The sequence below is a fragment of the Carcharhinus amblyrhynchos genome, chromosome 11 (assembly GCF_965287045.1).
Source record: "Carcharhinus amblyrhynchos chromosome 11, sCarAmb.v2.hapA, whole genome shotgun sequence".
In the NCBI taxonomy this organism is placed as follows: domain Eukaryota; kingdom Metazoa; phylum Chordata; class Chondrichthyes; order Carcharhiniformes; family Carcharhinidae; genus Carcharhinus; species Carcharhinus amblyrhynchos.
In genome coordinates, this window is record NC_137334.1 from 14,579,391 (window position 1) to 14,607,149 (window position 27,759).

Genomic DNA, 27,759 nt, shown 5'->3' on the forward strand with positions numbered 1-27,759 from the left:
CTCTGTGTGAAAAAATTGCCCCTCTGGACACTTCTGTATCTTTCCCCTCTCGCCTTAAACCTATGCCCTCTAGTTTTAGACTCCCCTACCTTTGGGAAAAGATATTGACTATCTACCTTGTCAATGCCCCTCATTATTTTATAGACCTCTATAAGGTCATCCCTGACCTGCCTATGCTCTGAAGAGGAACATCCCAGTCTATTCAGCCTCTCTTTATAACGCAATCCATCAAGTCCCAGTAGCATCCAAGTAAATCTTTTCTGTACTCTTTCTAGTTTAATTGTATCCTTTCTATAACACGTGGCCCAAACTGCACACAGTATTCCAAGTGTGACTTTACAATGTCTTGTATAAGATGTCCCAACTCCTGTATTCGATGTTCTGACCGATTAAACCAAGCATGCTGAAAGCCTTCTTCACCACTCTGTCCAGCTGTGACTCCACTTTCAAGGAGCTATGAACATGTACCCCTAGATCTCTTTGTTCTGTAACTCTCCCCAATGCCCTATCATTAACTAAGTCCTGCACTGGTTCAATCTACCAAAATGCATCACCTCACACTTGTCTAAATTAAACTCCATCTACCATTTGCCGGCCCACTTGATCAAGATCCCATTGCAATTGGAGATAATTTTCTTCTCTGTCCACCAAGCTTCCAATCCTGGTGTCATCTGCAAACTTACTAACCATGCCTCCTGTATTCTTATCCAAATTATTCATATAAATGACAAATAACAGTGGGCCCAGCACTGATCCCTGAGGCACACCACTGTTCACAGGTTTGAAAAACAACTCTCTACAACCATCCTCTGGCTTATGCCAAAAAGCCAATTTTGTAACCATTTAGATTCTTCACCCAGGATCCCGTGAGATCTAACTTTGTGCAACAACCTACTATGCGGTACCTTGTCAAAGGCCTTGCTAAAGTCCATGTAGACAGCATCAACTGCATTGGCCTTATCTAGCTTCTTGGTTACACCTTCAAAAAGCTCAATTAAATTTAAGAACATAAGAACATAAGAAATAGGAGCAGGAGTAGGCCATCTAGCCCTTCGAGCCTGCCCCGCCATTCAATAAGATCATGGCTGATCTGTCGCTGCTCAGTTCCACTTTCCCGCCCTCTCCCCATAACCCTTAATCCCCTCTCTTATCAAAAACCCATCAACCCACGTCTTAAAAATATTTAGCGAGGCAGCCTCCACCACTTCAACGGGCAGAGAATTCCAGAGATTCACCACCCTTTGAGTGAAGAAGTTCCTCCTCAACTCCGTTCTAAACCACCTTTTATCTTGAGGCTGTGCCCCCTAGTCCTACTGTCCTTTTTTGAGTGGGAAGAGTCTCTCCACCTCTATCCTATCCATCCCATTCATCATCTTATACGTCTCAATGAGATCTCTCTTCATTCTTCTAAACTCTAACGAGTACAAGCCCAGTTTATTCAGCCTCTCCTCATAGCTCAACCCCCTCAACTCCGGTATCAGCCTAGTAAACCTCCTCTGCACTCCCTCCAAGGCCAAAATATCTTTGCGCAGGTGCGGCGCCCAAAACTGCACACAGTACTCCAGCTGCGGCCTCACCAATGCCCTATACAGCTGCAGCAAGACCTCCCTACTTTTATATTCAATCCCCCTTGCTATGAAGGCCAGCATCCCATTCGCCTTCCTGACCACCTGCTGCACCTGCAAGCTGGGTTTTTGCGACTCATGCACAAGGACCCCGAGGTCCCTCTGCACCGTCGCCTGCTGCAGTTTTTCGCCCCGTAAGTAATAGTCCTTCCTACCATTCTTCCTACCAAAGTGGACCACCTCACACTTGCCAACATTAAATTCCATTTGCCATTTTCTAGCCCATTCGCCCAGCCTATCTAGATCCTTCTGCAGACTCTCCACACCCTCCGCACAATTTGCCGTTCCCCCAATCTTGGTGTCATCAGCAAATTTCAACACCCTACACTCGGTTCCCTCCTCCAGATCATCTATATAAATGGTAAAAAGCTGAGGCCCCAGCACCGACCCCTGGGGCACTCCACTAGTCACCATCCGCCAATCCGAATAGCACCCGTTGACCCCCACTCTCTGCCTCCTATTTGACAACCAATCCTCTATCCACGCTAACACCCTACCCCCAACTCCATGTCCCTTGACCTTCTGCAATAACCTCTTGTGAGGTACTTTGTCAAACGCCTTCTGAAAATCTAGAAAGACCACATCCACCGGCTCTCCTCTATCCACCGCCCTAGACACATCCTCATAGAACTCCAGTAAATTTGTCAGACACGACTTCCCTTTAATGAAACTGTGCTGTGTCTGCTCTACCAAGCAATTCCCTTCAAGATGCCTCGCAATTTCCTCCTTAATGACAGATTCTAACATTTTACCTACCACAGACGTTAAACTAACTGGCCTATAATTCCCTGCGTGAGACATGGTTTTAAAAAAAAGGGTGGCATGGACATGTTGGGCTGAAGGGCCTGTTTCCATGCTGTAAACCTCTATAACTTTATGATTCTAAGTGAGAAGAAACATGTCTAAATAAAAATTCACCCTTTTATCATTCTGTTTTACAAATGAACTTGTAGTTCATTTTTCCTTTGGTGACCCTCCAGATGCATTTAGTAAAACTAAACCCTGCTCAGTCAGAAGAGACTGTGCGAGCTCAAAAGTTAAAACCCATAAAATTGAAGAAAAATTATTGATCAGGCTAGGAAATTGTTTGAATGGGAGGAATCAGAGGGTAGGGATAACGGAAAGGTACTCTAATTGGCAGGATGGTCTTACTGGTGTCTTGCAAGGATCTTTGGCGGGGCCTCAACTGTTCACTATACTAATGAACAACTTTGATTGAGTAAATGGAAAAACAGAAACACATGAATTTCAACGCAAGTCAGTGTGAAATAATTCACTTCAGGCCTTATGAAAAAAAACAATTAAACATAGTACTTTCTGAAAGGCAAAAAGCAAGAATCAGTGGCGGTCCAAAGAGACTTGGACAATGGGTGTGTGGGTTGTTAAAATGGTATGAGCAGTCACAACTTTTATAGATGTACCATAGAAGGCATTCTTTCTGGATGTATCACAGCTTGCTATGGCTCATGCTCTGCCCAGTACCACAAGAAACTACAAAAGGTCATGAATGTAGCCCAATCCATCACGCAAACCAACCTCCCACTCATTAACTCGGTCTGCCTCAGAAAAGCAGCCAGCATAATTAAGGACCCCATGCACCCTGGACATTCTCTCTTCCATCTTCTTCTGTTGAGAAAAAGGTACAAAAGTTTGAAGTCACGTACCAACCAACTTGAGAACATCTTCTTCCCTGCTGCCATCAGAGTTTTGAATGGACCTACCTGTTACGGTCTTTCTCTACACCCGAGCTATGACTGTAATACGACATTCTGCACTCCTTTCTTTCCTTCTCTATGAACAGTATACTTTATTTGTTTCATGTGCAAGAAACAAGACTTTTCACTGCACACTAATGCAGGTGACAATAATAAATCAAATCAAATAACAATAATCAAAAGGACAAATGGAATGCTGTCTTTGTATCTAGAGGACCAGAATACAAGAGGGTAGATGGAGTGCTGCAGCATTCCCAAAGCATTGGTTGGACCACACCCAGAGTACTATGAACAGGACTAGACAACGCACCTTAGGAAGAATATAATGGCCCTATATGGAATGCAGTATAGATTCACCATAATAGACCATTAGATATTGAAACAGAATTAGACCATTTGGCCCTTCTCCACCATTCGATCACGACTGGTAAGTTTTTCAATCTTATTCTTCCACCTTCTCTCTGTAACCTTGGATCCCCTTACCAATCAAGAATCTATCTATCTCTGTCTTAAATACACTCGATGACCTGGACTCCACAGCCTTCTGCGGCAATGGATTCCATAGATTTGCCACCCTCTGGCTGAAGAAATTCCTCCTCATCTCAGTTCTAAAGGGTTGTCCCTTTAAAGGGCTGCAACCTCAGGTTCTCATCTCTCCTGCTAATAGAAACATCCTCTCCACGCTCACTCTATCCAGGTTCATCAGTATTCTGTAAGTTTCAATGAGATTCCCCCTCATCCTTTGAAACTCCATCGAGCACTGACCCAGAAGCCTCAAACGCTCCTCATGTGTCAAGCTTTTCATTCCCAGGATCATTCCTGTGAACAATCTCTAATCCCTGGATTCCCAATTCACGAGAGAGATTGCCCAAACTGTGTTTATGTTTCTTGGATTTTAGAATAGTGGACGATCCTCTCAATTTTTTCAAGATATTAGGGGAATTTATAGGGTAGATAGAGAGAAACGACTCCAATTCGTTGGGGTGTCCAAGACATAGACGGTGGCACAATGGTTAGCATTGCTGCTTCCCAGCGCCAGGGATCAGGGTTCAATTCTGGCCTTGGGTAACTGTCTGTGCTGTGGAGACTGCACATTCTCCCCGTGTCAACATGGGATTCCTCCGGTTTCCTTCCCCAGTCCAAAGATGTGCAGGTTTGGTGGATTGGCCATGCTAAATTGTCCCTTACTGTCCCAAGGTGTCTAGGTTAAATGGATTAACTATGGTAAATGTGCAGAGAAAATCTGGGGAAGATACTCTATCTAGAGATAGTGAAGGCCGGATGGGTCAATTGGCCTCTTTCTGCACTGTAGGGATTCTACAATAGCCTAGAAAATCAGAGCTGGGTCTTTCAGGAATTAAATTCAATAACATTTTTACGGACAAAACATGACGTGGAACTCTCCTCCGCAAACAGTGTTTAATTTTGGGTCAATTGTTAATTTTATATCTATGCTTGATAGATTTTGGTTAACCAAAGATTTGAAGCAGCAGGGGGCAAAGGCAGTATGTGGAGTAAGGTTGCAAATCAACCGTGATCTCACTGAATGACAGAACAGCCTAGAGGGGCTAAACAGCCTATTCTTAATCATAGAATCCCTATGGTGGAGATCATCGAGCCTGCACTGACAACAATCCCACCCAGGCCCTAACCCCGTAAACCCATCAATTTACCCTGCCAGCCCCCTGGCACTAGAGTCAGTTTAGCATGGCCAATCAACCTAACCCAAACATCTTTGGATTGTGCGAGGAAACCGGAGTACCCGGTGGAAACGCATGCAGACAAGGGGAGAACGTGCAGACTCCACACAGACAGTCACTTGAGGCTGGAATTGAACCCGGGTCCTGATGTTATAAGGCAGCACTGCTAAACCACTGTGCCACCACGCCATCCACATTCCTGACAAATTTGTCAAAATGATATGGGTTCAAGAACCATTCCGGATACTTGCAGTTCATCAACTAGGCTAATTGCAGAACTGAAGGTGAGTAATAATATTAGAAGCACCCAATTCATAGGTGAGATGTTAAACTGAGACCCAAGCTGTCCTCTCAAATGGATACAAGAGATCCCACTGCATTTCAAAGGGCAACAGTGGAATCCTGCCCAATATTTATCTTTCGAGCAACATCTTTAAAACATGTCATTTCCAAGTTGCTTCTTATGGGGCACAAATTTGTTGATGCATTTCCTATCTTGCAACAGTAAATAAAACTTAATACTTGATTAAACTTGGTGAAAGGTCACTGACTTCAAATGTTGGGGCAAATTTTACTGTCTCACCCACCATGCAAATCAGAGCGGGCGAGAGACAGATCATGGAAAGGTCCATAGACCTTGGGTAGGATTTTCTGGTTTCAAAGCGAGCAAGGCCATAAAATCCTGCCTGTTGGCTCTGTTTCTATTTTACCAGGCTGCCATCCTGGAAAAGATTTAATTGGGTTCTGAAAACAGCTGTGAACTCCACCATCCAATCTGATGGGGTTTACCATAGTGATTGGGAGGGGTGGGGTGGGTTACCATAGTGATTGGGAGGGGTGGGGGGGGTGGTTACCATAGGGATTGTTTCCCAGGCTCTGGTTGCACCTCCATCTATAGTCCTACCTCTCCCATCCTCACTGCAAGATGTGAATTCCACAATATCTCCCACAATATCCCCCTCACAACAGGAAGCCATGGCCTTAGCGAATTGCGGAACAGGCTCAAAGGCCAAAAGACCTACTCCTGCACCTAATTCTTGAAATTCCACTGATGCTGCCCAGCCTGTGCAGTCGTCCCAGCATTTTCTCACCTTACCTCAAAATACTTGATTGCCTCTAAAGCACTTGGGAAGTTGCTAGGCATAAATGCTACTATGTAAATAGAAGTTCATTCTCTTCCCTTTTTACTTCTGGAATCTCCTCCGGGCTTTCTAGATTCTCACAATGATCTTCTAGATTCTCACAATTTCAGTCCTCTTTCATAAGTTTGGGGGTTAGCTGTCCCATCTTACTTCTTTGGAGTTACCATCTGATGACTTTCTTCCCAGTTACTTGTCTCACACTTCGTCATCTATTCAAAAGTTACTCTTATCAACTACAGTTCCTAACACTTATCCGAACTTCTGCTTGGCCTTAGTGAACAGCCCTGAATTGTGTTGTTACATTAAAGACTCTGTGCAAATATAAGCTGTCATATTTGGAAACAATTGGTGTTCAATTTCTTTTCCTCCTCCATCTCACCGAATTTTTAACTTCTTATCTTGCGTTTGCCTCCTTCCACCTTCAAAGTCTGCAGAAGACAGCCAGGATCCTCGTTAATAGGGAGATTTAACAGAGGTATTCTAAAATATGAGGGGCTTTGATGGAATAGATAGGGAGAAAGTCTTTCCACAAGCAGGAGAAAGTAACCAAATTCAAGACAACTGGCCAAAAGAGAAAAGAAGAGGAAGAATTTAATTTTTATGAAGGAAGTTTTCTTGTGACTTGGATCGCATTGCCTGAAAGAGTGGTAGTAAGAACTACCAAAACCAAAGAGGATACATGTGCAGTTTTAGTATGCTTATCAACGGAAGGATGTCCTTGCTATAGAGGGAGTGCAGTGAAGGTTTACCAGGCTGGTTACTGGGATAGCAGGTTTGTCATATGAGGAGTGACTAAGTCGGTTAGGATTATATTCATTGGAGTTTAGAAGAGTAAGAGGAGATCTCACAGAAACTTATAAAATTCTAACAGGGTTAGACAGGGTAGAATCAGAAAGAATGTTCTTGATGGTGAAAGGAGTCCAGAACTATGGGTTATAGTTTGAGGATAAGGGGTAAATCTTTTAGGACTGAGGTGAGGAGAAATTTCTTCACCCAGACAGTGGTGAACCTGTGGAATTCATCAGCACAGAATGTAGTTGAGGCCAAAATGTTGTGTGATTTCAAGAAGAAATTAGATATGCCCTTTGGAGCTAAAGTGATCAAAGGATAAGGCGGGGAGTGGGGGGTTCACAATACTGAATTTGATGATCAGCCACGATCAAGACAAATGGCAGTGCAGGCTGGAAGGGCTGAACGGCCTACTCCTGCATCTAGTTTCTATTTTCAATGTTTCTATTCACTTAAAAGGAAGAAAAATGCAGGGCTACAGGGAAAAAAGCAGGGGAAAAAGACTGACTGAATAGCACTTCCAAAGATCCAGAATAGGCACAATGGGTCTAATGGCCTCCTTCTGTGCATACCTTTAATCCCATGGTGTCCTTGGAACATGACAAAAACAAGAATCCAAGCAATTTAGCTAATTCGTCATTCGATCATTGGGTCACAAAGAGCCAACAGAGAAACTTCACAAAGTGAAATTCAGCAACAATTACACCCAAAACTTAAATCTGACCTTCACCTTTTGTCAATTTTTCCGAAGATAAGATTCACTTAAAAAAAATTAAATGGTAAGGTTGCCCATTCCCCTGCTTTAATGTTGCCCAAAGGCTCCTGCTATTGTCTTTCTTACTACTGCCGTCCCTATCATTTTATCTGGTACATCAATAACAGAACATGCATTGTACAATTGATTTACTTTGCTCTTTCTTCTTTGCAATTCAAATGTTCTGCTCCCACCATTTCCCATTATCATGACCTTTCATTGCTGACTCCTTTTCTCTTGACCCACAATGTGACTCCAAAGAGGTCAATGCCCAAACACAATGCACCATGAGCTTCCCCTTGGTTCTTTTCTTTTTTAAAAAAAAGAACATTGCAGTGGATAGCAGCGCAGTGATCCGAACACAGTGCAAACTGATTATGAGAAATTTTCATCCAATCACTCCCAGCAGCTGAGAGAACCCTGCAGTAAATGAATCTAGTCAGTGTTAAAATTTAATTGCTTAATTGCTAGTGGGCAGGAGTCCACAGCGCAAAAAACTGCTCATAATTCAGCATCAATAGACAGAAGCGGTTAGAAAGGCAGCAAGGACAGATGGTGAGAGAGATGAGAATATTGCACTGATGCAGTCAGGAATGCTCGCTTGAAGTTCACGTTAAGGGATGTTGATGGAGATGAGTGAGGGGACTCTTACCACACCTATCAATCCTTCATCATGCTGATCACAAATGGCTCAATTCAATAATTGTGCCCCTACTGTCATTCATTCCTTCTGGTGGGAGTAATGACTTGCACACAACTAGCTCACATGCACCTACACCCAGATATCCTTAGTCTTGTGTACCCACGCCTCCCTTCCCCCCACCACCATCCCCCAAGCCTTCCATTCCACTATTTGAAAGCTATTCCTTCAAGTATTTAGGTCCCAAATTCCAGAATTGGGTGAAAGCATGATCAGGCAGGTGGCGAGGCTAGCTCATTTCACTTGGGGTGTGCAGGTGCCTGCAATGGTGGTTCACCCAGACTAGGGTTGAGTAAATGATCAGGGTAGCTAATAAGGTAAGGTGGTACAGTGGTTAGCGCTGCTGCCTCACACTGCCAGTGATTCCTGGTTTGGGTCTCTGTCTGTGCAGAGTCTGCATGTTTTCCCCGTCTCTGTGTGGGTTTCCTCCGGGCGCTCTGGTTTCCTCCCACAGTCAGAAAGAAGTGCTGGTTAGGTGCATTGGCCATGCTGCATTCTCCCTCAGTGTACCCGACAGGCGCTGGAGAGTGGCAACTAGGGAATTTTCACAGTAACGTCAATGCAGTGTTAAGGTAAGCCTTACTTGTGACACTAATAAATAAAACTTTAAGGTTAAACCAAGGCTTTACCTGATGCAATATCTCAAAGCCATCTCGGCCTTTTGGCTAAGATGAACTGTTAGATCAAGCCTGGGATGGGGTGCAATGCCTCATCCTGTCAGTATGGATCTTGTTTGTTCCTCACATGGCAACCATGAATTGAATTCAATTTAAATTTGGTTTCTTTTTTGGATGGAATAAAAAGTTTAATCAAAAAAAAATTTCCAGAATTCCAGGCCCCCATCCCCTCCCTCATTTCTCCACTCTCTTTTCTTTTCCCTTCAAGATAATCCTAAAAACTCAATTATTTGACCAACCATTTGGTCACCCAGCTGAGTATGTCATACCATGTCAAACCTTGGCCGATCATGCTATGAGGCTTTTTAACATGTTACAGGTGTCACATAAATATAAGTGGTTGCTGCAGTCATCTTCAACACAACGGGAAAGGGAAAAAAAAAAATCGCTTCCAACTCATTCCTGAGTATACCGCTTCCAATTTGAATGTTCTTTTGACATCAAACCAGAAGTTGGCAGGTGGTGGAAAACTCACCAAGCAGCCCTGGCACATGAGATTTATTGTTACACAATTCATATTATCATACAAAGGATAACGGCATCCCAGTGGCCTCGGAGGTACAGCAAATTAATCGACACCACAATGATAATTAACAGTGGTTAGCTGCCAAGGCAAAAAAAAAATTCAGCGAACATTTCAAACTTGACAATCGCCCAAAATGGCGATGGTTCATTATGGGTACGTCCCCACCTTTATGAGAGGTAGGCTAATTCCACGAAACACAACTTGGAGACCAGGGGCGTGATTTTACCTGCTACTCACGTCACATTCCCGCTGCAGCGAGGTTGGAGAATTTGGCGGCCAGCCATACCTCTGTTCACTGCAAGGGGGGGTCGGGAAAACCTTGAACAGGGCAGCACCGTGGCACTGTAGTGGCACAGCAGTTGGCACTGTTGCCTCACAATGCCAGGGATCCGGGTTCGATTCCTGGCTTGGGTCACTTTGCAGAGTCTACACATTTTCCCAGTGTCTATGTGGGTTTCCTCCCAAAGACCAAAAGGTGTGCTGGTTAAGTGCATTGGAGATGCTAAATTCTCCCCCAGTGTACCCGAATAGGCGCTAGAGTGTGGTGACTAGGAGATTTTCACAGTAACTTCATTGCAGTGTTAATGTAAGCCTACTTGTGACACTAATAAATAAACTTAAACTTTCTAGAAATTCCTTCGTCTTGTGGGTTTTGTAAACTAATCTAACATGGAATTTGCAGCTTGGAAACAGGTTTCTCTGTGCCCATGATTATGATGGAGGCAATGCCGAGTGGTATTATTGCTAAACTATTAATCCAGAAACTCAGCTAATGTTCTGGGGACCCAGATTCGAAACCCGCCAAAGTAAATGGTGGAATTTGAATTCAATAGAATGAAAATATCTGGAATTAAGAATCTACTGATGACTATTAAATCATTGTTGATTGACGGAAGAACCCATCTGGTTCACGAAGGTTCTTTTGCAGAAAAAATCTGCCATCTTTACCTGGTCTGGCTTACATGTGACTCCAGAGCCACAGCAATGTGGTTGATTGTCAACTGTCCTCTGAAATGGCCTAATAAGTCACTCAGTTCAAGGGCAATTTGGGATAGGCAATAACTGCTGGCCAGCCAGTGATGCTCATGTCCCATGAATGGATTAAAAAAAATAGTCATGACGTAAAGATGCTAGGGTTGGACTGGAGTAAACACAGTCAACCTGGCGTTGTGAGACTTCTTACTAAAAAACAATACTTTGCATGAGCTTCATCTTCCCTTGCTTCATCTCGTTTCATCAATATATCCTTCCGCTCCTCATGTACTTACTGAGGTCCCCCTTAAGTACACCGCGACCATTTAATTCAACTGCTCCATGAGTTCCACACCTTGAGTCAAGGGGCTTCTCCTGCATTCTTTATTGGGATTATTAGCGACCATCTTATACTTATGGCCACTGCTTTGGGATTCTCCATAAGTGAAAACATCTTTCTGCACCTATGGTATCAAACAGTTTCATGATACTGAGGGACTCTATCTTGCTCCCCACTGTCTGGAAAATGCATCTATAAATGCCTTACATCTGTAATTACCCCACATCTGTAAATTGTGAGGTATTTTAGCTTTGTTGGCCACTTGCAAATGAAGTAATTCCACAGTAAGAACATATTTGGCCCACAAGCCTGCCCTGCCATTCATTATGATCATGACTGATCATCCAACTCAATGGCCTGATCCCGCTTTCCCCCCATATCCTTTGATCCCCTTTGTCTCCAGTGCTATATTAATCTGCTTCTTGAACACATACAATGTTTTGACCAATGATTTTCTGGTCTTATGATGAGTACGGCCGGAAAATCCCACCCAAGGTCAATATGGTCCTGTCTGCCCACTAGGATTCCTGTGGCGGGCAGGGCAGGATAATTCTGGTGGATTGGCCATGCTAAATTGCCCCTTAGTGTCCAAAGATGTGTAGGTAGACTGGTCATGATAAATGCACAGGATTACGGGGATAGGGCGAGGGTAATTCTGGTTATGATGCTCTTTCGGAGCATCAGTGCAGACTCAATGGGCCAAATTCCTTCCTTAGGCACTACAGGGAGTCTACTTGACGGCAATGTGTTTTTGTTACTTTAAGCTCACCCCAGTTTCCCTCCTCCTTGTTCAAAGGGAATAATTTGCTCTGGGGCAGAGGTCGCGACTGGTCAAAAGCTCTGCCTATTCCACTGAAGTAGCTGCAGGGATAAAAATCCCTACAGTGCAGGAGGAGACCCTTCGGCCCATCAAGTCTGCACCAGCTACAATCCCACCTAGGCCCTATCCCTGTAATCCCCACATATTTACCCTACTAATCCCCTGACACTAAGGAGCAATTTAGCACGGCCAATCCACCTAACCTGCACATTTTTGGACTCTGCATCTTTGTGTGGGTGAGGGATTTGGGAGAATATCAAGTTTCAGGGAAGCGGTATGGTCAAGGTGCGCCTTACTTTCACCCAACATTTGCACCTGGGCATTTGGTTCGTTTCAGATCAGGGAGGTGGGGCAGGAATGAGATACTCAAGAACAATACTAACAGCAAATGCTCCACTGCTCCAACTGTGATCCCATTTCCTTGTTAACATTCAGTCGTATGATCCCAGTCACGTTATCACACCTGCCTCATAATATACTGCTAAATTTCCAAATTCCCTTTCATTAAAGCTGCTCTTCTGTATTACTTAGTATTCTGATTATGCACCACAGTTTTTTCACTGCTGTACTTGACTGACTTCAGTTTCTGTAATCTTGTAGCCTTCAAACCAATGAATGATATTATTGCTTTGTAATAATTTCCGACTCTCTCAGCTGCTTTTTTTATTTGAAGTCTGTTCTGATTCTAATTACAGTTCAGATTTGGGTTCCACAGACAACTTTGCCACCAATTTATATTTCCATTTCGTGTCATCCCACACTCCCGCAAAACCCTTTTTTTGAAAAAAATTGTCATGTTGTATCGCAATGGCGAAGGGGGGCAGTGCTGGTGAAATATGGAGGGGAGCGAGAAATCAAATTGGAATGTCATGATGGCACAATGGTTATCACTGCTGTCTCACAGCACCAAGGACATGGGTTCAATTCCCAGCTTGGGTCACTATTTGTGCAGAGTCTGCACATTATCCCCACGTCTGCATGGGTTGCCTCCGTGCGCTCCGGTTTCCTCCCACAGTCCAAAGATGTGCGGGTTAGGTTGACTTGGCCAAGCTAAATTGCCTATCAGTGTCAGGGAGGACGCGCTAGGATAAATGCATGGAGTTACAAAGGGGATAGGATCTGGGTGGAATTGTTATCAGTGCAGAGTCGATGGCCAAATGGCCCTCTTTTGCACTGCGGGGATTCAATGAAGTTCACTTTTGGAGTGGGGAAATGTAAGTGAAGATGGCCTAAGTAATTGGGCAGATGGAGCTAAGCCTCTGGAAGGAGAATGTGCCTTAGCATCATTCCCAACTTTTGTGAAACCATGCAGCGGTATTGCTCTTCTACCCACAAAGAAGGACACAACAATCGATCTTCAATCTTATTTGACGATAGTTTGTGGAAATGTAATAAAATCTGCTTAATGTATTCAGACATAAGATGTTATTAATCCCAGCAGATTCCGTCTTTTATTCACGCAAGTTCACAGCAATGAATTGGGGGATCATTGTCAATCACCAACACTTGATACACAAAGCATTGAAAAGGAGGAAGGATTTGCATTTACATAGTGCCTTTCATAGCCTTAAGACATCTCAACTGTTTAAGCCTGTGAAGTGCTTTTTGAAGTGTCATTGTCGTTGCAATGAACGAAAAATGTGACAGCCAATTTGTGTGCGACAAAAATCTCACATAACAATGAGATATGTAGCCAGTCATGTTGGTTGGGAAATAAACAGTGGCTTGCAGCTTCCTTGGAATTAGGGCAAGGGTGGTTTTCCTGCCTAAAGCCGTGCCTGCCTCAGTGTAAGACAACACAGTTTGAACAGTGAGAAACCTGAAGGAAATTATGTCCCTTCAATTTAACACCACCCCACCCACTGCCTAAAAACCCACCAGCGGGGGAAATGTGAAATCTTATAAAACATGATCCGTCTATTTTCCCCCCCTCCTTCACTCAAGCAATTTCCTTTCCGAGTCTTTGATGAAGGGCGTGACATGATGTATTCCCCAGACTGAATCGCCTATGGATTGCTCCAACCTTACTGACATAGCTTTCGCAAAGGGAGATCCCACGCACCACTAGCAAACCCCAAAGCTGGTCTGACAAATATTTGGTAAGTTATGACTCTGATACTTCTTGCTGCAATGCCAATGACTCCTCCTCAGAAACCCAAGGACGGTGTGTTTGCTTTGGATGTTATCTGCTGAATCCCCACTGCACGGTGGCACAGTGGTTAGCGCTGCTGCCTCACAACGCCAAGGACCTGGGTTCAATTCCCGGCGTGGGTCACTGCCTGTATGGAGTCTGCAGGTTCTCCCCGTGTCTACGTGGGTTTCCTCCGGGTGCTCTGGTTTCCTCCCACAGTCCAAAGATGTGCAGGTTAGATGGATTGGCCATGCTAAATTTTCCTTCAGTGAACCCGGACAGGTGCCAGAGTGTGGCGACTAGGGGATTTTCGCAGTAACTTCATTGCAGTGTTAATGTAAGTCTACTTGTGACTAATAAGTAAACTTAAAGATCGTGTTTAAGATGAATCCACGGCTATGGTTGTGTATCTATTTACCTATTGGCAAATTTGATTACAGAAGCTGACGCTATACATTTCTGTTTTTTTTTGATTCAGCATTGTTAGAATTAACCCGCAGATCATTGTGATATAAATTACATTTGCAAAATACACCAAGAGCATCGGAAAAACCATCACGGCTATCGAGTCTGATTTGAATAGTTTAACTGGTTGGGGTCGGATTATTTACTGATTGTTCACTGCTAGTTTTTTTGTTGCATACTGTTTGCTCATCAGTTGCATTCTCCATCATTTGATACTCATCAAAATGAAAACTGCAGTGCTCCATCTTATCCGATCGCCCGCTGTTATAACCAATTTCAGTCCAGAGTAATGGTGGGCTTGTTAAACTTTCATACATTTGCCCCTTATACAGCAGAACAACAACTTGGAGGCAATTTCTGACGTTGGGATTAGTGGTGTTGGGTTCTGCCACTTAGAGCATTTATGTAGCACCTATATTGCAGTAAAAGGTCCCAAGATTATTGGGTCTCATGCAGGTTGCAGAAAGCCTCCCCCACAGTGAACTAGCTGAGTTGCATACAGCTGTCACAAAGGGAAGGGTGGAAAGCCAATATAAAAAGCTGCTTCAAGTCATTGTCTGAAGTCAGCATTTGTAGCTAACTAACCTGCATGATTAGTTAAGTACAAATGGCTGCCCCAAAAGCAATCTGAGCTGATGAATTGAGTGCATTGCATAGATTAAATGTATATTCGGCTTTAGTCTAACTTTTACCTCACTTGTGGACATCCGTGTACTTAAATAAGCTTAATGACAACAGAGGCATCTCCACCTACACTTATTCATTCAATCTTCACTCCCAGTTATAAACATTTGTCTGTCTAACATTATGTTAAAACAGCTAGCCCACACAGCGAGAAGTACTTTTGTTACAGGTTTTCCCTTCACAATTCTGAAGGAGACTATTTTTTTTTCAAAGCTTTAATCCTAGTTTCACTCGACAATTTTGCGCTCGTGTCTGATGATGATGATGTGTTCACAGTTTAAAGTTCAATAACCACTTTATGCCTACGCCATTCCAATCTCGCGGCTCATCGTGTGTTCTTTCTTGCCTCCTGTGAGTGCTCGCAACATCCCATTAGCCTATCAATATAGCGTACCACTCAAGTCCGAGAATCACCTCCATCCATTTTCTCTGAACTGCCTCCATCACATTAACATCTTTTTGAAACAAAGGCCTCTAAGTAGCAATATTCCAGATCAATGAATTATAAAAGGTTTTCTCTCACCTTCAGTCTCCGCTATCCTTGCCAAAGTAGACACAGCGCATCAATGAGGCCGAACGTTTAAGCAGCTCAGACAAGTGCCCGTTCTTCATTAGAGAAGCACAGAGTGCGCCACAGTTAAACCTGATGCTTCCTCACCCATCTCAAGCACCCATCTCAGTGAGAGGGTCACTGCAGTAGGGTTGCCAATTCTGGATGGATGTTTTATCATATCATGCCTTTTCAATCTACCCAATATTTTTACAATTGACAAACCAAATCACTCAATTCATTCATAGATATTCATAGAATCCTACTGTGCAAAAGGAGGCCAATCGGGCCATCGCATCTGCGCCGATTACAATCCCACCAGGCCCTGTCCCCATAACCCCATGCATTGACCCTAGCTGGACCCCCTGACACTAAGGGGCAAGTTAGCTTGGCCAATCCACTTAAAAGTAAAAGCAACATTTATTTATTAGTCTTAAGTAGGCTGACATTAACAATGCAATGAATTTACTGTGAAAATCCCCTCGTTGCCACAATCTGATATCTGTTCAGGTACAGCAAGGGAGAATTTAGCACGGCCAATCCACCCAACCACACATTTTTTGGATTGTGGGAGGAAACCGGAGCACCTGAAGGAAACCCACATAGACATGGGGATAACGTTCAGACTCTGCACAGGCAGTGACCCAAGTCACTGGGCAGCACGGTAGCACAGTGGTTAGCACTGCTGCTTCACAGCTCCAGGGTCTGGGTTTGATTCCCAGCTCGGGTCACTGTCTGTGTGGAGTTTGCACATTCTCGTGTCTGCGTGGGTTTCCTCCGGGTACTCTGTTTTCCTCCCACAGTCCAAAGATGTGTGGGTTAGGTTAATTGGCCATGCTAAGAAATTGCCCCTTAGTATCCAGGGATGTGTAGATTAGATGGGTTAGTGGGTATAATATATGGGGTTAGGGCCTGGGGTGGGATTGTGTTCGGTGCAGACTTGATGGGTCAAAGGGCCTCTGTCTGCACTGTAGGATTCAATGATCTATGATCAGGAATCGAACCCAGGTCCCTGGTGCTGGGAGGCAGCAGTGTGAACATCCATGCCACCATGCCACCCATATTGTATACAATGGTGCCCAGAAGATACATCTTCAATTCCCAGAGACTCCAGGATAATCCTACAAGGTTGGCAACCCATTGGAACATCGAAAAGGATAGTAATCTCAGCTGACACTGTTCCCCTAAGCTAGCTTAGGAGTATGGAGTCCAAATTTAACGCATTTAGCCTGGGAATCAGACAAAGGCTAAAATGAATTGCCATGTTGGTTTAGAATCTTCAGAATAAAAAAAAACTGCAAAAACAGAAACAAGGCAACAACAAAAAAAGTCTCTACCTTATCTTTGTCTTCCACGACATCAATCAATATATCATCGGGATCCAGTATTCCTCCATCCATATATTCCAAATGGTGAATCTTAATTGAATATCCAGCATCCTGCACAGCAGTGGGGGAAAGAAAAGTATATTTTGATTATAACCGCCAAAATTGCAAAACGCACAATGCCAATAGGACATGAATCACTGTTATCTCATTGCTGCTATGTCAAAATACTGGAATTTTCTACCCAACAGCACTGTGAGGGGGGACACATTTAACATGGGGACTGCAGCAATTCAAAAGGGGCATGGTGGCACAATGGTTAGCATTGCTGCCTCACAGTGCTGGGAACCCGGATTCGATTCCTGGCTTGGGTCACTGCCTGTGCAGAGTCTGAATGTTATCCCCGTGTCTGTGTGGGTTTCTTCCAGGTGCTCCGGTTTCATAGGATCCCTGCAGTGCAGGAGGAGGCCATTTGGCCCCTCGATTCTGCACTGACCAAAATCCGACCCAAGTCTTATTCCTGTAATACCACATATTTACCCCGCTAATCTCCCTGACACTATGGTCAATTTAGCATGGCCAATCAACCTAACCTGCACATCTTTCCTCCCACAGTCTGAAAGACATGCTGGTTTGGTGCATTGGCCATGCTAAATTTTCCTTCAGTGTACATGAACAGATGCTGGAGTGTGGCTTCATTGTTCACAGTAACTTCACTGCAGTGTTAATGTAAGCCTACTTGTGACATTAATAAATAAACATAAGAACATAAGAAATAGGAGCAGGTGTAGGCCATCAAGCCCCTCGAGCCTGCCCTGCCATTCAATAAGACCATGGCTGATCTGATAGTGGTTCAGTTCCACTTACCTGCCTGCTCCCTATGACCCTTAATTTCCTTATTGGTCAAAAATCTATCTGTGACTTAAACACATTTAACGAGGTAGCCTCCACTGCTTCAATGGGCAGAGAATTCCAAAGATTCACTACCCTCTGGGAAAGGAAGTTTCTCCTCAACTCTGTTCTAGTCTAAATTGACTCCCCCTTGTTTTGAGGCTGTGCCCTCTAGTTCTTGTTTTCTTTCTAAGTGGAAATAATCTCTCTGCTTCTACCCTGTCTTCATTATCTTATATGTCTCTATAAAATCTGCTCTCAGCCTTCTAAACACCAATGAGGACAGGCCCAGTCTACTCAATCTCTCCTCATATGCTAACACCCTCATCTCCAGAATCAAACTGGTGAACTTTCTCTGCATCCCCTCCAAAGCTAATATATCCTTTTGCAAATAAGGGGACAAAAATTGCACATAGTATTCTAGTTGTGACCTCACCAGTACCTTGTACAATTGCAGCAAGACCTCCCCGTTTTTATATTCCATCCCCCTCGCGATAAAGGCCAACATTCCATTTGCCTTCTTGATCACCTGCTGCACCTGCAGACTGAGTTTTTGTGACTCATGCACAAGGACCCAGGTCCCTCTGCACAGTAGCATGTTGTAATTTTTCACCATTTAAATAATAGTCCATTTTTACTATTATTCCTTCCAAAGTGGATAACCTCTCACTTGCCAACGTTATACTCCATCTGCCAGATCGTTGCCCACTCACTTAGCCTATCCAAATGTCTCTGAAGACTTTGTGTCCGCCAAGCAATTTGCTTTCCCACTCATCTTTGTGTCATCCGCGAACTTTGTTACCCTACACTCGATCCCCTCCTCCAGATCATCTATGTATATGGTAAACAGTTGAGGCCCCAGCACCGATCCCTGTGGCACACCACTAGTCACCAATTGCCAACTGGAAAAGCACCCATTTATTCCAACTCTCTGTTTTCTATTAGATAGCCAATCCTCAATCCACGCTAACACATTACCCCCAATTCCGTGCACCTTAATCTTATGCAGCAACCTTTTGTGAGGCACCTTATCGAATGCCTTCTGGAAATCTAAAAACACCACATCCACTGGTTCCCCTCTGTCAACTGCACTCGTTAAATCTTCATAAAATTCCAGTAAATTCGTCAAACATGACTTTCCCTTCTTGAATCCATGCTGTGTCTGCTTGATTGAACCACTCTTTTCCAGGTGTCCTGCTATTTCTTCCTTAATGATGGATTCCAGCATTTTCCCAATTACGGACGTTAAGCTAACCAGCCTGTAGTTACCTGCCTTTTGTCTACCTCCTTTTTTAAAAAGTGGCATTACATTAGCTAAGGGAAGCATCCAAGCTCAAAACTTTGGGCAGGAATAATGGCCTCACTGTCCCGGAACTATAAAATTCAACCTGAGGTCAATGGGTCTTTCTGTGCTGTGCCCCTCACCCGCTCCAATTCCTCTGGTGTGCAGGACAGTAACATTGTGGTTGTTAACTCTGTTCTCCCTCCACAGATGCCATCAGGCCTACTGAGATTTTCCAGCATTTTCTGTTTTTGGCTCAAAGTATAAACTTCTGAAAGATATCTAAGAATTGGCGATAAAAGCTGGCCTTGTGAATGACACAATGTCAGTTACAGCCTTCACCAACCTTTACAGATGCACCATAGAAAGCATTATTTTTGGTTGCATCACAGCTTGTTATGGCTCCTGCTCTGCCCAAGACAGCAAGAAACTACAAAGGGTTGTGAACGTAGCCCAGTCCGTCAAGCAAACCAGCCTCCCATCCATTGACTCTGTCTACATTTCCCGCTACCTCAGCGAAGCAGCCAGCATAATTAAGGACGCCATGCACCCTGGACATACCCTCTTCCACCGTCTTCTGTCAGGAAATAGAAACAAAAGTATGAGGTCAAGAACAGCTTCTTCCCTGCTGCAATCAGAGTTTTGAATGGACCTGCTTTGCACTAAGTTGATCTTTCTCTACATCTTAGCTATGACTGTAACACTACATTCTGCACTCTGTCGTTTCCTTCTCTTTGAACAGTATGCGTCATCTGTATAGCGTGCAAGAAACAATATTTTCACTGTATGCCAATACCTATGACAATAATAAATCAAATCAAAGAATGAACTAAAAAGAAAATAAAATTGGGGATTTATTTTGCAATTTAGTTGACTACTATAGGGCATTTGACAATTTCTATGTATAAATTCACACTGGACAGGCTATCAACATATCTTCCCCAGAAGCAGGAGCAGTTTGCATAAACCTTTCTTCCTTGCAATTACAAAGCATAATTGATTCCACTTTGCTTCGTGGAAAATGATGAAATACAAGGAGCTTTCGTTGCGCCAGTCCATATTGCAATGAATTTTTATGGCTAACTCCTTGAAGAGAAAACTAAAATCATTGCTACAATTGAAGATCGATGTGTATATGTGAGGTAAGAATTTAGCAATCACATTTTAGATGTCACATAAGCGACTCTGTGTCATATGTGTGGGGAAAAAAAAACGACACAGGGAAACCAGTTATTTTCAACATTGAGATAATCTACCCTGCAGCAGGAAACACCATCTGATTGACTTCAAGGCTCATACTTAAAAGAAAGGAAAATAAATCACTGATTTTTAATCATCTTAAATCTTCTAAAGATCAACTTGCTTCTAACCTGACCTCAGCAGTTATACTTTGCGAAGAATGATAAAGCCCATATAGTCCGATGTCATATTTTGTCAGAGAAAGAAAGCACAAATGAACTGTTCTTGAGATGATCAGAGGATTTTTTGTGTTTCTATTAAGCTCACTTATTGATTCCTGCCAGCATACAATTTCATGTCTTTTAACCACCATCTCTCCACCCCCCAAAACCATGGTATCAGCAAATGTGAGTGCTCTAGAACCCACAAACTTCTCACTTAAAGTCCCATTCCCAGAGTCTCCAATATTAGAGAGTAACGAGGGGATGACAGAATTGTCTCGGCACAAAAGGAAGCCATTTGGCCCATCATGTCTACACTTCAAACACATGTCACAACTTAACTGACATTCCCCCCTTGCCTTTCCCCCTTATCTCCACCCCTAACGTCCTTTAAGAACAGCAGATTTGCTTCCCTACCGGGTCAGGCCTACATATGACTCCAGTGCCCCAGCAATGTGATTGATTCTCAACTGCCCTCTGAAATAGCCTAGCAAGCCATTCAGTTCAAGGGCATCTAGGGATGGGCAATATATATTGACCCAGCCAGCGACACCCATGTCCCACGAATGAATTAAAAAAAAAAATCAGTTTCTATTCAAGTAATTATCCGATGCCCACTTCAATGCCTCAGTTGAATCTGCCTCCACCAGACTTCCAAGCAGTACATTTATCACTCCTGCAAATTTCTTTGGCTATTTTCACTATGTCAAAGGGCAACATTGAAATGCAAGTCGCTTTTATCACTATGCTGCCAAGCACGGGTTTGGTAAAAGTGATGAACTCCCACCGCTACACATTAACACATCACTGGGAAAGGGCTGCAAATATATTGTACTCTGCTGCTGGGGAGTAACGTAATCACCGTTGTAATATAGGAAATAGTGCAATGGAATTTTTCCTTTGTACTCAAGAGGACAAACTGGGTGTTGGTTAAAAGTCTCAATGGAAAACCTCCAACAGAGCAGCTCAGATTTGACGGAGATGCTCTTAATCATGAGAAGTCTGGATAAAATAGATTGCGGGGGGGACATTTTCTCCTAACTACTCTGTTCATCCAGAAACTGTTCCCCCGCTCCCTCGTAAAAGGATCAAGAAGAAAGCTGCATAGATTTCAGGTGATTTGCAAAGGAAGCAAGTGTGCTTTGAGAAAAACTTTTTCACACAGCCAGTTATAGGAAGGATGTAATTGCACGGGAAGGGGTGTAGAGGAGATTCACCAGGATGCTGCCTGGGATGGAACATTTAAGTTACCAGGAGAGGTGGGATAAATTTGGGTTATTTTCTCTGAAGACTGAGGACGACTTGATTGATGTGTTCAAGATTAGGAGGGGCATGGACAGGGTGGAGAGGGAGCAGCTGTTCCCCTTAGTTGAAGGGTCAATCACAAGGGGTCACAAGTTAAAAGTGGGGGAGGGGGGAGGTTTAGGGGGATTTAAAGAAAAACTCTTTTTTACCCAGAGGGTGGTGATGGTCTGAAATGCCCTGCCTGGGAGGATGGTGGAGGCGGGATGCCTCACAGCCTTTAAGTACCTGGATGAGTACTTGGCAAGCCATAACATTCAAGGCTTTGGGCCAAATGCTGGCAAGTAGGATTAGGTGGGCAGGTCAGGGCTTTTGATGCGTCAGTGCAGACTCGATGGGTCGAATGGCCTCTTGTGCACTGTAGTATTCTGTGATTCTGAGTACTTGATGTCTGGAATGCACTGCTTGGAAGTGTGGTGAAGGCAGATACAATCAAGGCATTCAAGAGGGCATCAGATGATTACATGGATAGAAACAATGTGCAAGGGTACAGGGGGAAAAGGTAGGGGAATGGCACTAAAACACATGGCACGTTTTGGAGAGTTGGTGCAGACACAAATGGGCCAAATGGTCTCATTATATGCCAATAACAACTCTGTCATTCCCCCTTAGCACTCTTCGGTGTTGCAGCCTCGGGCATGGGACATTATTTTGAGTGAGAAGTTTGTGGGTCCCAGAGCTCCCTCCCCACTGAGCAACCGCTAACACCACGGGAGGGAGAAGGGGCGGATGGTGGTTAGAAGAAATTAAAATGGCAGGAATGATCAAATCAATCAATCAACATGCGAGTGCAACAGAAATACAAAAAAGAAATCCTCTGCAGCAACTTGAGAACAGTTAATTTGTGTTTTTTTCCCCCAGTAGGAATTGCTCAGAAGAGACCACAGTAGTGGGAGAAAATGTTGTTTTTAAAAAAGTCACCATGGCAACATATTGCTTTGCACAGTAGTCCACACTCCCACACAAACTAATTAGTAACTGTCTAGCCTTGATTCAGCTTCCATTTTGGTTACTAATCGCTCTATACTTTGAAATTACAGTAATTACTAAAAGGTCCCTACCAATTGACACAGTTTCATGACAATTCACAACATTGTTCAGCTGTGATTGTGTGTGTGTGTGTGTGTGTGTGTGTGTGTGTGTGTGTGTGTGTGTGTGTGTGTGTGCGTGCGCGAGCGCACACGTCCCTATCCCTTTGTTTTTCTGTCCACGAAAATCATGGAATTATTTCACCAAAAATTGCAGAGGGATAGAATTAAAAAGCAGGAAAGTTTTCTAAACATGGCATAGAACGTTGGTGAAACAACCCTTAACGTGCACAGTTCTAGTTACCATGCTACAAAAATGGATAGAGACACACAACAGACAAAGACTTGCACAGGGTGATACCAAAAATGAGACCGTCGGGAAAATGAGAAAATCAGGAAAAAAACCAATGGGTTGAGATGATTTTAGAGATCTTTAAACTTATGCAGATATAGAAAAGATCTTATCAGCCATGAGGGAACCTAGAAATAACAGCCATGGATATAGGGCAACACAATGGTTAGCACTGCTGTCTCACAGCTAGAGGGACCCAGGTTCAATTCCGGCCTCGGGTGATTGTCTGTGTAGGGTTTGCACGTTCTCTCCGTGTCTCCTCTGGGTGCTCCGGTTTCCTCCCACAGTCCAAAGGTGTGTGGGTTGGGTTGATTGGCCATGCTAAATTGTCCCCTCATGTCAGGAGACTAGCAGGGTAAATATATGGGGTTACGGGGTGAGGGCCTGGGTGGGATTGTTGTCGGTGCAGACTCGATGGGTCGAGTGGCATCCTTCCACACTGTAGGGATTCTAGATTCAAGATGGCCCAAGGTTCTATGCAATGTTTAGAAAACTTCTGTGCTTTTTAATTCGATCCCTCTCCAATTTTCAGGGAACCAATTCCATGGTTTTCATGGGCCGAAAAACAAAGGGATAGAGACATACGCGAGCGCACACACAATCATAGCTGAACAATGTTGTATATCATCATGAAACGGTGTCAAATCAGAAAAAAATCTCTTTGCCCAGAGAGTGGTGAGAAGACGAAACTTGTGACCAATTGGAGTTTGTGAGTCAAATAGTGTTCAAGAGGAAACTAGTAAACGCAGGGGTAGAAATGTATGGATATCTACTGTTGGGCAGTTTGGATCAAGCAATGTGGGAAGAGACTCATGGAGAGCCTTAAGATTGATGTAGACTAGCTTGATCTAATTCTTGGTTTTATCTCAAGTCTATGCAATCTTAAAACATCTGAATGAGTGTTATGGTTTAGAGTAGTTTTGTTAACTGCGCTACAGAGCTATGAAGTCTGTGCAAGCATTGATGTTTGTTCATTCAGCAGAAAAGATATTCCAGTAGCAAAAAATAAAAGAGCTAACTTCACAAAGTAAATGTTTAATAAAGAAACTTCACTACACCACCCACTTGGACCTCGTCCTGGGTCACAAATACTCCCCACAATCTCTATCTTTCTATTTATATTGGGCCAGCTGACCACAGCATTTTGCCATTGGTTACGTTGTCTAACAAGTCAGCTGACCGTCAATGCTCAGTTGTATGGTGGCATAGTTGGACAGCACAGTGGTTAGCACTGCTGCCTCATAGCACCAGGGACCCGGAATCAATTTGGTCACTGTGCAGAGTCAGCACCTTCTCCCCATACCTGCATGAGTTTCCTCCGGGCGATTCAGTTTTTCCCACAGTCTGAGAGATATGTTAGTTTGGTGCAATAGCCATACTAGATTCTCCCTCAGCGTGCCTGAATAGGTGCCAGAGTGTGGTGACTAGGGGATTTTCACAGTAACTTCACTGCAGTGTTAATGTAGCCATGAGGTGGAGATGCCGGCATTGGACTGGGTTGGGCACAGTAAATAGTCTCACAACATCAGGTTCAAGTCCAAAATAAAGGAGCAGCGCTCCAAAAGCCCATGATTCCAAATATACCTGTTGAACTTTAACCTAGTGCTGTGAGACATCCAACAATGTTAATGGAAGCCTACTTGTGGTACTAATAAATAAACTATAAAAAAAAACTACTGACATCTCTTCTGAACAGCCTGATTCTAATTTTTTACGATTATGTTCAGTTGTTTTAGACTCCCTCCCCTTCCAGAGAGGAAAGAGTTGAAAGAAACAATAAATTGTCTTAAACATCTCAATTAAAACCATTTAGTGGCTTTAGAATCCAGGTTTCATGACAGTGCATATTCCGATCACCTAAAATGAGAGGAGAAACACAGGGCGACATGTAATTCAACCCAGTGTCTGTGCTCAGACTAACGAGTATTTTTGCTATTGCTGAGCTGCACAATTCTTTATCTGGAGAGTGGGCAGATCAAGGCGCATCTGAGGACATCCTGAGATCATGAAAGATGCTATTGAAAACGAGAAGCCCTTTTCTCAACATGTATCTGACTCACAGACAGCCAGAACATGAGCAAAGGCCAGTGTCATATTCCCCGCGGATGTGTTCAATGTCACACGAATCCCACACCCGATCTGCCACAGCGGCTTTTCATTGCACGCTGACTTCTAAGGAGCCGGTTCCTGAAGATGCAATTCCAGATGAAGAGCAATAAACATAAGGAGAGAAAAACACTTACATTTATTTATAAAGTGCTTTTCGTGACCTCAAGATGGCCTCAGCACTTTCACGGCCAATGCAATATGTTTGAAGCATTTACAACCTGAGCAATGACGGTCAGCTGACTTGTTAGACAACGTAATCAATGGAAAAATGCCGTGGTCAGCCGGCCCAGTATAAATAGAAAGATAGAGATTGTGGGGAGTATTTGTGACCCAGGACATGGCCCAAGCAGGTGGTGTAGTGAAGTTTCTTCATGAAACATTTACTTTGTGAAGTTAGCTCTTTTATTTCTTGCTACTGGAATATCCTTTCTGCCAAATGAACAAACATCAGTGCTTGTGCACACTTCATAGTCCTTGAATCTTGAAGATTTCAAGTCTAACCAGTGTTAGCACATAGGCTGCTGCCATCGTCTCCACCTGTAAAGTCCTTATATCTTCTTCCCAGCAAAACAATCTGGGACCCCTTTAATCGTAGAATCATACAGTGCAGAAGGAGGCCATTCAGCCCATCAAGTCTGCACCGACCATAACCCCTCCATGTCCTATCCCCCTAACCCCATGCATTTACCCTAGCTATATCTCTTAACAAATCCAGGCTTGCTGTCAGGCAGAATTTGGAACAAACCACATGACCCTCTTCATTCTACTCCAAGTAGTCTCACAACACCAGGTTAAAGTCCAACAGGTTTATTTGGAATCACAAGCTTTTGGAGCACTGTTCCTTCATTAGCTGCGTCCGCTGCTCACCTGATGAAGGAGCAGCGCTCCGAAAGCTCGTGCTTCCAAATAAACCTGTTGGACTTTAACCTGGTGTTCAAAGGCTTCTTACTGTGCCCATCCCAATCCAACACCGGCATCTCCACATCATTCCGCCCCATAGCACAACAATCTTATAAACCTCATAACTGTAGCATTGTCAAACATCGTCCACTTGTAATTCATTCACTACGATCAATAAAATTAAAAAGTTCTGTTTCTAACTTCACTATTTCTTTCGTGTAGATGGTGCCCCATGCTAGCCTAGTTTTCAGGGGTGGAAATGGGCATGTGTGTGGGGGAGGAGGGCAGAAGGATAACTATAGAGGTGGCACACAATCCCATTTTTCTGGAACGATGTGGCGAGCGCCTTCCAAAAAAATTAAATTTCACAGGTGAAACGAATTGCACCTGGCAAATACTATATCCATTTTATCTTCACTTTTACACTCAATCCAACTTCAACATCACCACAATTCTCAGACTGTGCTGGTAACAGTGAAAGTCTTCGTTGCTCAGTGCTCAAAGCTCTCCTTGAAACTTGCCCAGATACACATTCTTGAATAGAACATTTATCTTCAGAAGATAGCAGTCATCACTGTAACATAGATTACCATCACTTCATTACAGTTCCTACAAGAACCATCTCAATGCACACGTGCAACAACATATATCTTTAAAAAGAATACATTGCCTCATTAAAAACAAACGATCCAATGCCGCCTGCAATCTGCGCACATTTAATATGTTCTTCAAATTGCAAAAATAACTCTCAGAAGACTCCTCTCCCCCTCCCCCCACGCAACCATTCCAAAGATACAATTGGTAATTATGATGTGGATTTCATTTTCCTGCGGTCATCAACAATGCTGCTGCCCAGGGATACAAATAAAACTTCAGCAAAATTAAAAGAAAGAGAGAAAAAAATAACATTACAAAGAGAACAAGTCATGAATTATGTCAGAAATTATGACTACATGGGTCCTTTGTATCCATTTGAAATCAACTGTTTACACAGCTTGATTGCCATGAAGGAACTAATTGCCATTAAGCAGTTAATCTAATTCAATTATTTGCCATTATTCCTGTTGGAACAGCATAATTGAGCAGATTCCACACAGTTCTCGGAACATCGGCACACTGCATTGTTTCTACATGAGGCTAAATTTAAATCAGCTTTCTGTACTAGCAAGTAATGCAAAGTGAGGGGGGCTGGGGGAAAGCAGAAGCAGGATCTTGTAATGATCCAAGTGTGACACAATACCAGGCCACTTGATAAAGAACAGGCAAACAGTGGAGTGGAATTTGGGAGAACAACGGCGTAGCTTTTTAGAGGTCAGCTTCCACTGGCAAGGAGTAATCTGGGGATCAGTCTGGGATTCAGAGGGAATATCATGAAAATGAGATGGTTGAGAATATTGAGGTCAGTGGGTCTTGGGAAGGAGTGAATGGATGTGAGTGGGGGTGCGTGAGAGAGTGAGTGTGAGCGCGTACGAATGCAAATGTGCATGCGAACGTGTGTGGGTGAGTAAGTGCGTGCATGAGTGAGTGAGAGTGAGTGCATGCTTGCATGCACACGTGCGAGTGAGTGCTTGCATGAAATT

General features: G+C 43.6%; 1 protein-coding gene across 1 annotated transcript in view; it reads right to left on the reverse strand.

Moving 5' to 3' along the window:
- LOC145349922 (partitioning defective 3 homolog B-like) overlaps positions 1-27,759 on the reverse strand; it is a 1,010,807-nt gene that overhangs the window by 887,785 nt on the left and 95,263 nt on the right. The window contains exon 2 of the mRNA XM_080198594.1: positions 16,928-17,029. Coding sequence (XP_080054720.1) covers positions 16,928-17,029 — 102 coding nt within the window. The remainder of the gene's footprint in view (positions 1-16,927; positions 17,030-27,759) is intronic.